Source organism: Vidua macroura, chromosome 4 (assembly GCF_024509145.1).
Source record: "Vidua macroura isolate BioBank_ID:100142 chromosome 4, ASM2450914v1, whole genome shotgun sequence".
Taxonomy (NCBI): Eukaryota; Metazoa; Chordata; class Aves; order Passeriformes; family Viduidae; genus Vidua; species Vidua macroura.
This window is the reverse complement of record NC_071574.1, coordinates 62,047,672-62,061,081: the sequence shown is the minus strand read 5'-3', so window position 1 is coordinate 62,061,081 and position 13,410 is coordinate 62,047,672. Positions and strand designations below refer to the sequence as shown.

The following is a 13,410-nucleotide window of genomic DNA, read 5'->3' as shown; positions in this document are numbered from 1 at the left end:
TTTGAGTTAATTAACACCTGTATAAAGTATTTCTAGAACTAAACAAAATTAGCAAAACTAGTAGTAGGCTTTCTCCAGCACACAATGCAATGACACCAAACCCAACGTAATATTTCTGTTTGGAATATATTTATATTTGTATTAGCATTTCAATTTGAGAAACTTGTGAGCAGAGTAACCTCTATAGAAAGTTAGAGGCATTGGAAGCATTTGTTTCAACACTTGTCCCCAAGCCTACTTTCTTCCTCAGGTTCTGTATTCCTTTGTCCACCAGAGTCCCTGGCTTACTTGACACAGTGACAAGCCCTGTCACTGAGAGGTTTTCTATGTGAAACTCATAATTCTCCCATGTTTGGGTGTTTTTTTTTTTTTTGTTTTTTTTTTTTTTTTTCCTTTTACTGGTGTTGTTTGCAGTGGAGTAAATAATCTGCCTTGTGTTTTAGAGGACACAGAAGCTTGTTTTAGAAACAGATGAGCTTTAGCTAGGAGCAGTGTCTCATAAGTATCAGCATTGCCCAAGGGTCCTGCATCAGTCTCCATGTGATGACTGCAGTAGAAAAGACAGTGTTTATGCTCTTGTAATTTTTGGTTTAAATAGGCAAGGCAGTGGAAGAGGGAAAAAGAATAATGAAGATAAATGATGTGGGTAAAGCTTCACAGATGGCATTAGTGCTTGGTCTTTATTCTTCATCCTGTGCTTTTCCCTTAGACCACTCTTCCCATTCCTGCTGCAGTCATTGAAAAGGCTTAACCTCCAAATTAGTAAGCTCTGGGAAAACTTCCAGCATGTCCTTCTGGCATCTTGTCTGTTCCTTCTGTTTTTCCTTCCCCTATGATTTTGCAGCCTTGCTTTCCATCTCTTGATAAACCTAGATCCCACTGAAATCTGTTACAGTATTCTGAAATTTGCCAAATTAAAACTTGCCCCTAGAGTGTGCAGAACTCACTCCTGGAATTTGTTCATGCTCTTGTTACCTGCTTCCTTGAGCTCACTAGCTGATAGGTTGCAGGATTTGTTTTAGATGTGATTTTAAACCACAGAAGCACCAGGCAAAGATGCAGTTGCTATTTGTAGCACAGCTCCAGCTCTTTGGCTGCAGGCTTGCTCCGGCCAGTCGATCAGGAACTGTTTATGTTTCCAAATTCTTCCTTTCTTCATAGCAAACACCTGAAAGCAGTGCCCAGTGCAGGTTGCCAGACTGGATTAACATATCACTATGGAGCACAGAGAGGGCTGTGATGTGCAGCTGCTGTGGTAGGATGGGGAAACCTCCATTGCAGCTACAATGATGCAGTGGCCCCAGAGAGGAGCAGAGTGGCATCCTGGGGGCACAGGAGTGTCATAGCTCAGGGCATCTGTTTTGCTTCAGGGAGCCTTCTTGCAAGATCCTTATGGCCAAATATCCTGACTGCATTCTCTCAGGTAGTAAAAGTCATTAAATCAGGCCCAGAGCTCTTCATATTGTTGTTTCAGCACTCAACAGCACATCAGCACATCACAGCAATAAGAGCAAAACTGCTGGCTCCTCTGTGAGAAACTGTGAGTGGGGTGTGTATTCAGCTCATCCCATGCTCTGGCTTTCTGCAAACCTTCAAGTGGCTCTGACTCAGCCCAGGATCCTTATGCAATGTTCACCTGAACAGAGAGGGTGAAAGACATTGACAGAAATTGGCTTCTGTAATTTAAATTACTCAATGATAACTTTTAATTGCTTGCTTTCCAGAATCACCAGCTGCTGGGAGGCATTAGTTTTACTCTGTGTCTGGAGTATGTAGGCTAAAAACAAATAACTTCTTCTGGGCAGGTGCTATTTTTAGACTTAACACAGCAAAAAACAGTGTGTTGAAGAAATTTCCCCTTTTTGAATAATGACATATTTTTCCAATTGTGATAGCAGCCGTTAGTTTTTTTCAAAATTGTTGGGCTGCATCATAATTTTAAATAAATACTAAATGTAACTGAAGACTGTAGCAAAATATGAATTAAATGCTGTAAATATAAAGATTCTAAATGATTACTTATGAGGTGTTAAAAGAAACAAAATCAATTTTTACTTGAGAGCTGTGATTCATATAATTTTTCTTCTATTGCTTTTTATGTTAGCTTTTGGCAGTATCTATTTGCTTTTGCTTAGCTGTCAGAAATAATCAAAAAAGGAACTGCATAGTAGCAAACATAATGTATATTGTATTGGCTATTAAACAAATGCAAAAAGGACTTCAGAAAGACTTGAAAAGGAAAACTACACAAACTCAAGGGAGTGAATTTGCTGTCTTAAACCTGGCTGAGAGCTCTGAGTCCTTCTCTGTCAAGCTGAGTAGAGCTGCAGGAAGACTAGGGCAATAGCTTTTTATCACATTTTAATTCCTTCTTTCTTTGTCCTTTTAAATGGAAGTATTTTGAACAGAAGTATGACTGTACTATATAATCTTATTTTTGTGGATATTACGAATAAACAAATGAACAGCAGAACTAATTGGCCAATGGCCTAACTGGAGAAGTTAATAGCAGGGCATTTTGAATCTCTGTATATATGTAAAAGGGAGACAATATGTGTCTTACAAACATCTTTTGTTGGTAAGCAAATTCAGATTCAATGAGCTGTGATTGTCAAGGGTTGGCTAAATATTTTGTTGTATTTTTTCTGTGGCTGACTAATTGTATGTGTTACCTTATTTTATTTGAAGAAACTTTGCACTGTTTTGCACAGTTTGCTGATACTAGAATATGGTTAGAAGCAAATGCTGTCAAAGCTCTTAAAACCTTCCTCTGATGTCACAAACATTAAATTAAGGTAATATTTAATATCATCTGCTTTTGGTGAAATTTGTGCAACTTCTAAGGTTTTTTTTTTTACCATCACAGTCTTTAAATCTCTTGTTCTTTACAAATAATTAAAATTCTGTGCCAATTGAAAATTCAGTTTCATTTCATTTAAAGCCACTGTTAGACAAAGAAAATATTAAGTATTCCACTACTATTTTTTTCAAATGCAGTTCAAGCTTAATTATTCTCATTCAGATGGAGTGATGAATTTGGGAGTGTAATGGAGCAATTCAGGGATAAAATGGAGACTTGGAGTACCTGATGATGTTCTATTTCAGATATTAAGAGTTTTAATTATTAAAGGTTGTGCTCTTAGTGTCTGCCAAAGCTAAATAGAGGTTCTTCAGGAAAAAATGTTTAAGAGAAGAATATAAATGTTCTGCAGGAGCAAAACAGGATGGCCATATTCAACAGGTGTTTATAAACAGGATTACACAGTAACCTTCAAGACAAATTGCCTTCTAATGCCTTATTCCTCCCTCTCTTCTGCTGCAGAGCTTCTTGCTGGAAATGTGATGAGCAAACGTGATCAACCATCATTCAGCCAAAGATTTGTTCTCATCTTCTTCAATTCCTTACTGTTAGACTACACTGTTTCCAATCCTTACATTCTTAGTTCCATTTGTATAATAAATAGTTTTTGATTCCTTCCTCAGGGTACTGGCTGCCTCTGGCTTCCATTTCTGCCTTTTTTTTTTTTTTTTTTTTTTTTTTTTTTTTGATTGGTTGGTTGACTGTTTTTTTGATGTGTTTTTCCCTTCTACCTTCCCCCTTCCCTCTTCTCTGATTCTTCTGCCCAAAGCTCTGACAAAGGGAAATGTAGGTTTATTCCTCTCTTTAAATATTTTCTTTCCCTGTCCTATGAGATTTTTCTCCTCCTGGCACAGACAGATTTTGTTTGTTTTGCTTCTTTTAACCTCTTCTTTTACTGACACTCCCAGTCTGTATAGGCATCTGTGTCATGCCTGCTCTTGCCTTTTACTCTCCTCCTTGACCTGCTGGCCAGTTCTCCTCCTTTTATGTCTAAGCTTGTTTTAGTCTTGTTAATGCAGTTATTTTTCAACCTCTTGAATCCGGTTTATTGCTTCTCTGCACAGTCTCTAATGACCTTCTCTTGAAGAAAGCTCTAAACCAGGACTTCATCCTCATTACTGACTGTTTACCTAAATGTCACTGCTGATCTGTATGTAGCTCTTCTATTTTATAGTTTACTTATAAATTCTTTAAGATTGGACACACTTTCATTTTCTGTTTGTACTGTATTCAGGTCAATTAGAGGTTTGTTTTATGAGCTGGATTGTGAACTATTATGAAAGTCCAAATAACTGATATACTTTTGATTAAAGCTTCCTTCCTCACCACCTTCTCCCTGGGTATTTGACCAGATCAAATTATGTAGGTTATAGGTGGGATTGATAATAAGTAGCATTTTAAAATGGCACAGCTAGTTATCTGCAAATGTTGGCTCACAAATTTGCATTGTGCTACAAATTTAGAGCAGAGTTTTGCTAATCTTCCTCATGTGAACTGACCTACTTAAGTCAGTGGAGTGCTAATATTTGCCACACAGTAAGGATTTGGCTCATAATCTTAGGGAAGGCATTAGCATGCACACTGGGAATATTGTCTAGGGTTTTTGTTAAAGGCTTCCTCCTCATTCCATTCCTCCTTATGAGATGCTTTTTAACTTAAAAATAAGAAGAACAAGGTAAGTGTGATTTGACTCAAATGTGATGCCTAAGGAAGTTGTCCGTGAACCTCTCTAATGGAGAGTGGAGAAAATTATCTCTGGGTGGGCGTTGCAATTTTGACTTCACAAAAAAATGTCCACTTTGCTCCCTAGGAAAAATGAAAACACCTCTAACTGCTTAAATTACACCTAAAAGATAACCAGTGTAGGCTCTAAATAACAGACCATAGAAATTGTAATGTTTGAGCTGATTGAGGACAAATAAAGGACAGTTATTGGTGAGTTTACATGAAGATCAGGAACATAAAGGTCAGAATTCTCTCAACCACCTTGGTCACATAAATGCAGAGGTATTTACAAAGAAAATGGTTCCATTAGTTTTTTTTACAGACTGTCAGTGTGACTTTTTTGAGATTGTACTCATCATTTGTATAATGTATTATCTATTTCTTTTCAATAATAAGGTTTCCATATGATTCTTTTTCTCAGAAAGGACAGAACACATGTTCATTTTCACATTTACATGTGTAAATGTGAAAATTTGTTCATTTTCTGCTGAAATGAACTGCTGCCTTTTTTCATGTTCATTTTCACATTTACATGTGTATTTGAAGATAGAAGTTGTTCCTATGCATTTTTACTCAAATGTGCTGCTTGATTTTTGGAATCAAATGCCCTGCAGGGTGACATTTCTTTCAGTTTTAGGAGTCATTACAGTAACAGGAGGAAGCTTCTCAGTGATACCTTCACAAGGAAATCCACGCTCTGTAAGATATCAGGGACAAAAAGAAGGCTAAGGAGAACCTCCATTCCATATTGGATGCAGGGGGAAACAATAGTGACAACGAATGAGGAAATAAATGAAGTACTTAATGCCTTCTTTGCCACAGTCTTTAACAGTAAGGCCAATTGTTCTCGGGCACCCAGTCCCTTGAGCTGAAAGACAAGGATGGGGAGCAGAATGAAGCCCCCATAATCCAAGGGGAAGTGATCAGTGACCTGCTACACCACTGAGACACACAGAAATCTATGGGCTGGATGGGATCCAGCTGAGGGGACTGAGGGAGCTGGTGAGAGTGCTCACTGAGGCACCTTCCATCCTTTACCAGCAGCCCTGGGTAACAGGGAGGAGTGGGTCCCAATTGACTGGAGGTCAGCAAATGTGAAGCCCATCTATCAAAGGGGTTGGAAGGAGGGTCCAGGGAACTAGAGGCCTGTCAGCCTGACCTCAGTGCCAAGGAAGGTCATGGAGCAGATTGTCCTGAGCAACATCATGCAGCATGTACAAGACAGTCAGGGGATCACACCCAGCCAGCCCAGGTTCATGAAAGGCAGGTCCTGCTTGACCCAGTTCATCTCACTCTGTGGTGAAGTGACCTTCTTAGTGGGTGAGGGAATGGCTGTGGATGTTGCCTGCATGACCTTTAGTAAAGCCTTTGACAGTTTGCCACAACATTCCCCTGGAGAAATTGGTAGATCTTTGCTTGGATGTGTTCTTTGCTGGGTAAAATCTGGCTGGAGTGGGAGTGGTGGTAAATGGAGTTATAGCTAGGTGGCAGATGGTCTCCAGTGGAGTTTTTGTTTTGCTGGAGGGCAGGAAGGCTTTCCAAAGGGATCTGGACAGACAGGAAGGCCAGGCAGTTTGCACAGATGCTGAAGGGAGGTGCCTTCTTGACCCAGACTGGTGTAACTGTTGTGTTAAATGGTTGAGAGTAAACTGGCTGTTTGTTGTACTCTTTGCCAAGGACTTCAGCAGAGTTGGATTTTGTGTGCAGTGCATTATGCTCATAGACCCTTTTGTCTTTGGAAAAACAAATCCAAGGTGAGAACATAATGTGTCAGGGAAAGGCAAAATAAACCAGCTCTATCACATAGATTAGAACTATTTTGTCCAAACAAAGTATCAGCATTTGCAAGGCTTCCTTCCTCTTTTCTGAAGAGGATAGGGCAGATACTGGAGAGCTGTGGGTACCGCCGCAGTAGTGACTGATGCTCTCCATGTAGAAATAACATTTCTAGTATTGTAAAATGTGTTCTGTACAAGGTGCAAGTACAGAGTAACTTCTCTTATTTTCCCACCTGCTCAAATGTGAAGGTTTTACACAATTTACTTGTTAGTCTGGAGATGGTTCTGTTTTATTTTGCTTTATTACTGAGAAAAAGAAGAAGGTCATTCTGTTGCTAGTCTTCTTTTCCTACCAGCCTTGCTTAATCCTGAAATTAGATGTTTACCCCTGAGCAGGTTTTTATGTAGTCCTCTGCTTTTTTCAAAGTCACATGCCAGTTTATAGGTATAGCAGGGTACTTGAATTTTCCTTCAAGAACTATATGTCCTAGTTCATTAGAAAGAAAGAAAAACAAATACAAAAAAAAAAGATAAAAATTGATCCAGTGTTACACAAAATACTGTAGTAATGCTGACAACTGAATTGTACTTTCCATGTTCAATTCCAGGGCCTAAAGCACAAGATTCTCTCTCCTCTATTGGTTTTGTGGTTGTGGACTCCCTTATCATGCTGTAGTGGTGGTTTTGGTGTATAGCCATTTGTTTTCTGTTCAAATATTTAAACTTCAGTGCTGCTTACCTTTTCTGAATACATACTTTCTGCAGCAAACAGTTTGTGGTTTCTTGAATAGATACCAAAAGCTAAAGGAAACTGCTTGTCTGTTCAGTTGAAAGAATTTTGCTGTAATATAAACCATTAAGCATTTGGAATAAAGAGAAAGCTTTCTTTTATAATGCAAGTGAGTAATTTTCCTCTTTTACTTATCTTCATATTTCTGCATATATGTATTTCAACACTGCTTTTCCAAGATGATGGGATAATGAACTGAAAGAGTAGCAGGTTTAAGAAAACCAATGACCTGCACACATTCCCTTTGTCCAGCTTTTCTTTCCCGTACAGGGAAGCCAAAGACGTTGTTTTTAAATACTTTGTAATTTTACATTTATTTCTACAAAACTGGGGGTAAAAAAGATGAATAACAGTTATTTTATCTTATGTCCTCTGAATGGTTGCCTTGCCTCTGACGAATCCTTTTGCACAGGCAGATATTTGGCAATTTCTGTAATATTTATAGAGGCTGACATTGAACGACTGTTGCTTTTGCTGCAGATGACAGTAAGACTAGCACAAAATCGTGGCCGCATGTTCGTGTGCAGTATACGTGTTGATGCAAACGCGTTTAACCGGCTTGAAGTTTCTTCTCCCTCAGCTCTTCTCCTTGCCCATCTCCCCGGCAGAAGAGCTGAAATCATTACCTGCAGTGTCATTTTTCACTTTGCTCCATGCAGATGCGGTGCGGTTGGGCCGCGGGCGGGGAGGGGCCAGCGCTGATGCAGCACAGGCGTGTGACAGCGGCGCGGCCCGGCCCGCTCCGCTCCGCTCCGCTCCGCTGCGGGCGGCTCCCGCTGCAGCCCGGCCGCGCCGCCAGCGCCCGCCGCCGGCAGCAGCCGCTGCGGGGCCGCTTGTGCTCGGAGTACCTGCGACACAGCTGGGCTATTCTTTAACTGTGCGAGAAGTGCCTCTATTCCCTTCACGCAAGCTCCCTACTGGCTTTCTGCATCTGAAATTTCTCGGAGCCGTTTTTCCCTCCGGCGTTCTCCCGCTACTTCTTTTTCCCTTTCCCCTCCTTTTTTTCTTCTTATATATAATTTCTTTTTCTTTTCCTGCTCGTTATTTTCTCCCCCCCCCCCCCCCCCCCAATCTGTGCTGCCTCAATAGCTCTCATTATGCTGTGCTCAGTGGCCCGGTGTGTTCCCCGCCTCTGCTAGGCAGTGGCAGCATGGATGGTGCTCTTGTGACGACCTCTGCTGATGCTATCAGTCCACTGCGGATAGGCATGCTGAGTAATCCTGCTGTAAATGGGCGAGGACACGGACACACGGAAAATTAACCACAGCTTTCTGCGAGACCACAACTATGTGACTGAAGGTAACATAAATACTGTCATTTTTCTCTTCTTGCATTGCATATTCTATGCTAGGAATGCACTGTCATGTTTGGAGATGTAGGCTGTTCCTTTTTTTCCTTTTTTTAAACAGGGGGAATTTCAGGGCGTTTTTCTGTGGGATGTAGCAATAGAATCTGTCTGAATTTGCTAAGTCCCGAAGACATTCTGTCATGCTACAGCAGTATATGAAAGTGCACGGGCTGGAGAAGGTCTTGCATTGTGCTGACTTTCTGCTAGTGAGGTGTGCTGCACCTGGCATTGAATGCACAGTAGCTGCAATGTAGAAGATTGGAAGCACTTGATTACTTAAAAAAAAAAAAAAAGGTTTGAGAGCACCAAAGTAAGAGAAATAATCTGTGAAGTTAACTGTTTGCTGGTGTAATGAAGGTTATGCATCTCATTTTGGTAATTATATCCTGAGCATTACAGACATTGCTCTGTTGATTGTTCCCTAGAGAACTGTATACATTTAGAAGGCATTTAGAAGGGATATGTAAGCATCATCTTTTGAAATGCTGCTGCCTTCTTTCTGTTCCCTGTGTCTGTGCAAGGTACATGAGAAAAGGAAAGGCACCTTCATTTTAAATCATTCAGTGACTTGTAGGTTATTACATAAAAAGGAATTTTCCTGCAGGTGACATACATTAAATGCTGAGAGAATTTGCCTTGAGAATGTGAAATGATTGGGTCAGGTACTGCTCTGTATTTCCTTGACAAAAGTTGGTTCAAGAGTAGGCCATTTTAAGATTGATTAAACAGGAGAAATGCATTTGTAGGTGCTTGACTTTGCAAATATATCTGTATGTGCAGTTTTAACAGCACTTTTCAGCAGCAGAAACAGTAACTCAATGTAGGCTTATATAATATGAACATACTTAACATCAGGGTCAACCAATACTCCTTGAGACACAGTCTCCAGATTCTGTCGTCATTTGATCAATGCTCAGTCACTTAATACTCCCATGCTGCATCCTGAAACGTGATCAGCTTATGCCCTCTTGATTATTGATGATTTGCATTGTTTTAGATTGGAGAAAACAGTAGGATGATTTTTGTCATACCAGGACCACAAGGCCAATTTTTCAGAAGAAAAATTAAAAATGCTGTGTACTGTAACTGTTACCAGTGACTGGTGTAATTGCTTGCTAATCTTGCCTCTAGGACATTCTTTGCACTCTGGTTCATGTTTTGGTGCATTTTCAAATTTGTTTTGAAGTTTTGGTGGTTTTTTTTTTTTTTTTCCAGAATGATGATTTATGTTTTGAGATGTGGTCACCTGTTTGAAGAAACTTGGTTTAAATTTGTAAATTCATGCCTTGAATTCTGCAAAATTCACAGTATAATTATTGTGGTGTACTTGATACATGGTAAATTTCAGATGTGCAGCTATGTTAAAAATTGAATTTTCAAGTCTTTCTTTTTTGTGATCTGAGGAAAATAATTAATGGTGGATTTTTCAAATCCATATTCTCCTTTTGTATGTCATGAGTGTTCTAAAAATTAGATGGAGGTTTTTAGTATTTTTTGTGACACTGCTGGGGCAAGTGTTAGATTTTTCTCATAGTTTATCTTCACCTGATACTTGGATCATAAGGACTGGAAGTTCTTCTGTCATTGCACACGGAGGGGCTTGTCTGAAATGGGTAAAAATACAATTTGAATATCAATGCTGACCTGTATTATATTTTTCCTGTGATCAGAAGTCATCATTAAATATGTTGGCATCTGTTCTTGAAATCTTCAGTAACAAAGTATTAGTTTTTCATCTCAGACTAGTGTAATTCTTGTTCGGAATGCAGAGTTTGTCAGGTGTAATAGAATTCTTCACAGCTGTTATATGTGACATTGCCACACCTTTTAAAAGATCTTGGAAATCATGAGGGAATGGATTTATCTGTGAAATTTTTCCAAGGAGACCTTCAGCTCAAAGAGGAGCATCATGAATTTTAATTTCTCATTGATACACTTTGTTTAAAATGCATAATGAATACATTACTTAAACTGGAGCTTAAAATGTGCATGGTTTGTTCTTCTGTGGGATTTTGTACTTTTTTTGTTTAAAGATTTGGCTCCATGAAAGAACTTTAAGACTTCTCAACTGTAAAGGCCTGCAGTGCTTTCACAGGCCTTGTATTTGGTCCCGTGACATGTTAAGTGCAACAATAGAAAGGCAGTAAAATGTTACCTTGTTATACTTCTTTGGGGTCCAATCCAAGTTTTTCTTTGGCTTTTGTAATCCACCATTTAAAATGAAAAAAATGTTTTATGTTGTGTCCAGTGTATTAGAGAAGTTACCAATTCATTGTTGTTCATGAATAACCAAAATTTTATCTCATTTTCAGAGTTTTAAAATCTTGGTGAGTCCTCTGTCCTTGCTATTACATGCAGCAGACTAAATTAATTTACAAAAGGAGGTATTTCTAACCCTTTCTTCCTCTAACTATTCACTGAGAAAAGTAAAGCCAGCAATAATCATGAAGATGTGGGTTAACTATAGCATTGCTTTACTTCTCTTCCTGGTTTAGTTTTTCAGTGATTTTAAAAAAGCCCAGAGTCAGATGACATGAATTCAGGGTATAGGAAAGCTGTGAACTAAATCTGATTTGCTCTGCTCTCGCTAGTGAACTGAAGGTGTTCCTAACAAAACTGCTTGCTTGAACAAAGTCAAATTTCATCTCTTTGATAGGTCATTATTTTCTAACATTGGGATTATCTGTAACAAATGTGGCTTTACCTTGACTAAGGAAAATTGAATTGGTTTTTAAATCTCAACAATTTTTTGATTTGTTGTTACACTGTAACTGTTATACTGTAATAGGCATTATAGACACACATCTGACAACAGTGACTACCTGGCCCTGTTTCTCCTGTCGCATATGCACAACTACAATGCAGCATTAAAACAAGCAGAACGTGAATAATTTTGTCATTTAAAGTCTTTAAAATTGTGTTACAGTTGCACAGTGGAAAAAGGTGATTTAATTCCAGCTGCAATATACAGCAAATTTTTCAATGATCACTTTCAAAAGTAGCTTTTGAAGCAAACTGCTTTAATTGGAGTTGTTTGTGTGAGGAAAATAGAAAATATCTGGTTAGACTTATGAAGAAAGAGAAAAAAATATCTGAGGCTTAGAAAATGTGAGCTGTGAGGAAAGATTGAACTTCTTTGCGAAGGTGGTGAAACACTGGGATATATTGCCTAGGGAGCTTGTGTAATTTTTATCGCTGAAGTTTTTAAAAGCAGGTGACATAGATGTCTGCAAGAAATGACATGGGGATAGCTGAGCCTCCCGTGGGGCAGAGGAATGGACTAGATGACCTCTGAGATCTGTTCAGGCTTGTGATTCATTGCCGGGCTGTGTTTTATCTTAATTGCCTTTTGCACCACAGCTGTGGGAACCAGTTGCCCAGGAGGTGTTGGGTCAGTAAAATGTGTAATTTGCACAGCAACTGCAGGAGACAGGAGAGGCATGGGAAGAGAAGATGGGTCGGATGGGAGAAACGTGATCCTTCATTACTGTACACACAGAGTCTGTTGGGGAGAGGGCAAGAAAATTGTGAGTTGGGGGAAGGGGGATGAAAGAGGCTTCTGTCCTTTACCAGGCAGAGGATGTCCTTCAGGCCTGGAGTTCCCTGATGTTACCTGTGCTTAAGATTAATGGTAAAACTGACAGGACTGCTGATACACTTTGCTGTCTCAGGGCCTTGGGATCAGCCACACAGGATCTGATTCTGTGCAGTGAGTTGCCTGGTATGGTTGCTGTCTTCCTGGTAGGGGCAAAAAGTTGCAGGAATCAATGGTGCCACTCTCTTACTCAGCTGCCAGGTTAATTCCGTTACTCTGTATTTTACTGGTTTAACAATTAACAGAATTAATGAACAAAATTTGCTATTCTTGCCAAACTGTGTTAAAGGATGTGTTTCACCTCCATGATCCCTAATTTATTTGGAGAAATTCTTCTCTGGTGGGTGAAGGCGTATTGCAGGTTGCATGCAGACAAGTCTAGCCTATGAATTGATGCCTTTTTATGGAATATCTCTGTTTTGGGAAGGAATAAAAATATGTTTATACTTCCAGTTTCTGGAGAGACACAGGTTCCTCCCTTGGTCTAGGCTGCAAATGCAAGTGGAGCCAGTGGAGTTGCACTGGTGCAGTGGGGCAGAAGGTGACCTGCGCTATCTAGACATTTATACGGTCAAACTGTGCCATTTGGTTCCATATGGCTTAACTTCTGTGAAAAAGTTAATCATGTTAATGGTGCATTAATGTCCTCAAATATGATATTTGAAGAATTATGAGAATTAGCAGTGCAGTATAAAACATATTGGATCATAACCATGTGAAATATTTATTATAGAGGAAAAAGGAACCTTTTTGTTCTTAAGGATTATTATAGAGGATAAGGGAATCCTTTTTACAGATTTTTTACAGATTTTGGGGCCTTTTTTTTTTTGCCTTAATGAAAGAAATTAGTACCTCTCTTCTTCAGTAATCAAAATTAGAGGAAATTATCAATTTTTATCTATCAAAAAGAAATTTGTTTATGAGATTTTCTTTCATAAACATCTCAAATATAACTTGAATTAGACCTTAATACCTGAGGTATTAGTTGGATGAATGTAGCAAACAAATAACTCTCTGCTGGCTCAGGCTCACCATTGCTCAGTCTAGTTCACTGATTTCTCCTTGTTAAGAAAAGTACAAGAGGTAACTCTTCCTCTCAACCTCCAGCAATTCAGGATTTATGTTGTGAATATTGATGATTTATTTAATCTTTTTACAGAACCAATTTAGGAACAGTTTTAGAATTACCCTGGAAATTATTGCTCATTCTTAGTGTAGTTGCTTGTGTTATTTATTTTTTTCCTTGAGTCGAGGGTGAACAGGTGTAAACCTTGTTAAAGCATGACTTTGTCCCTTGTTAAACAGGATATAGTT

General features: G+C 39.1%; 1 protein-coding gene across 4 annotated transcripts in view; it reads left to right on the top strand.

Moving 5' to 3' along the window:
* The window catches only part of PPP2R2C (protein phosphatase 2 regulatory subunit Bgamma), a 193,620-nt gene that overhangs the window by 50,093 nt on the left and 130,117 nt on the right, over positions 1 to 13,410 (top strand). For 3 of the 4 annotated variants that reach the window (XM_053975875.1, XM_053975877.1, XM_053975878.1), the window contains exon 1: positions 7,912 to 8,452. The exons of the other annotated variant lie outside the window; for it this stretch is intronic. In XM_053975875.1, coding sequence (XP_053831850.1) covers positions 8,383 to 8,452 — 70 coding nt within the window. In that variant the 5' untranslated portion in view covers positions 7,912 to 8,382. Of the gene's footprint in view, positions 1 to 7,911; positions 8,453 to 13,410 lie in introns of those variants that run through there. 4 annotated transcript variants of the gene reach the window in all.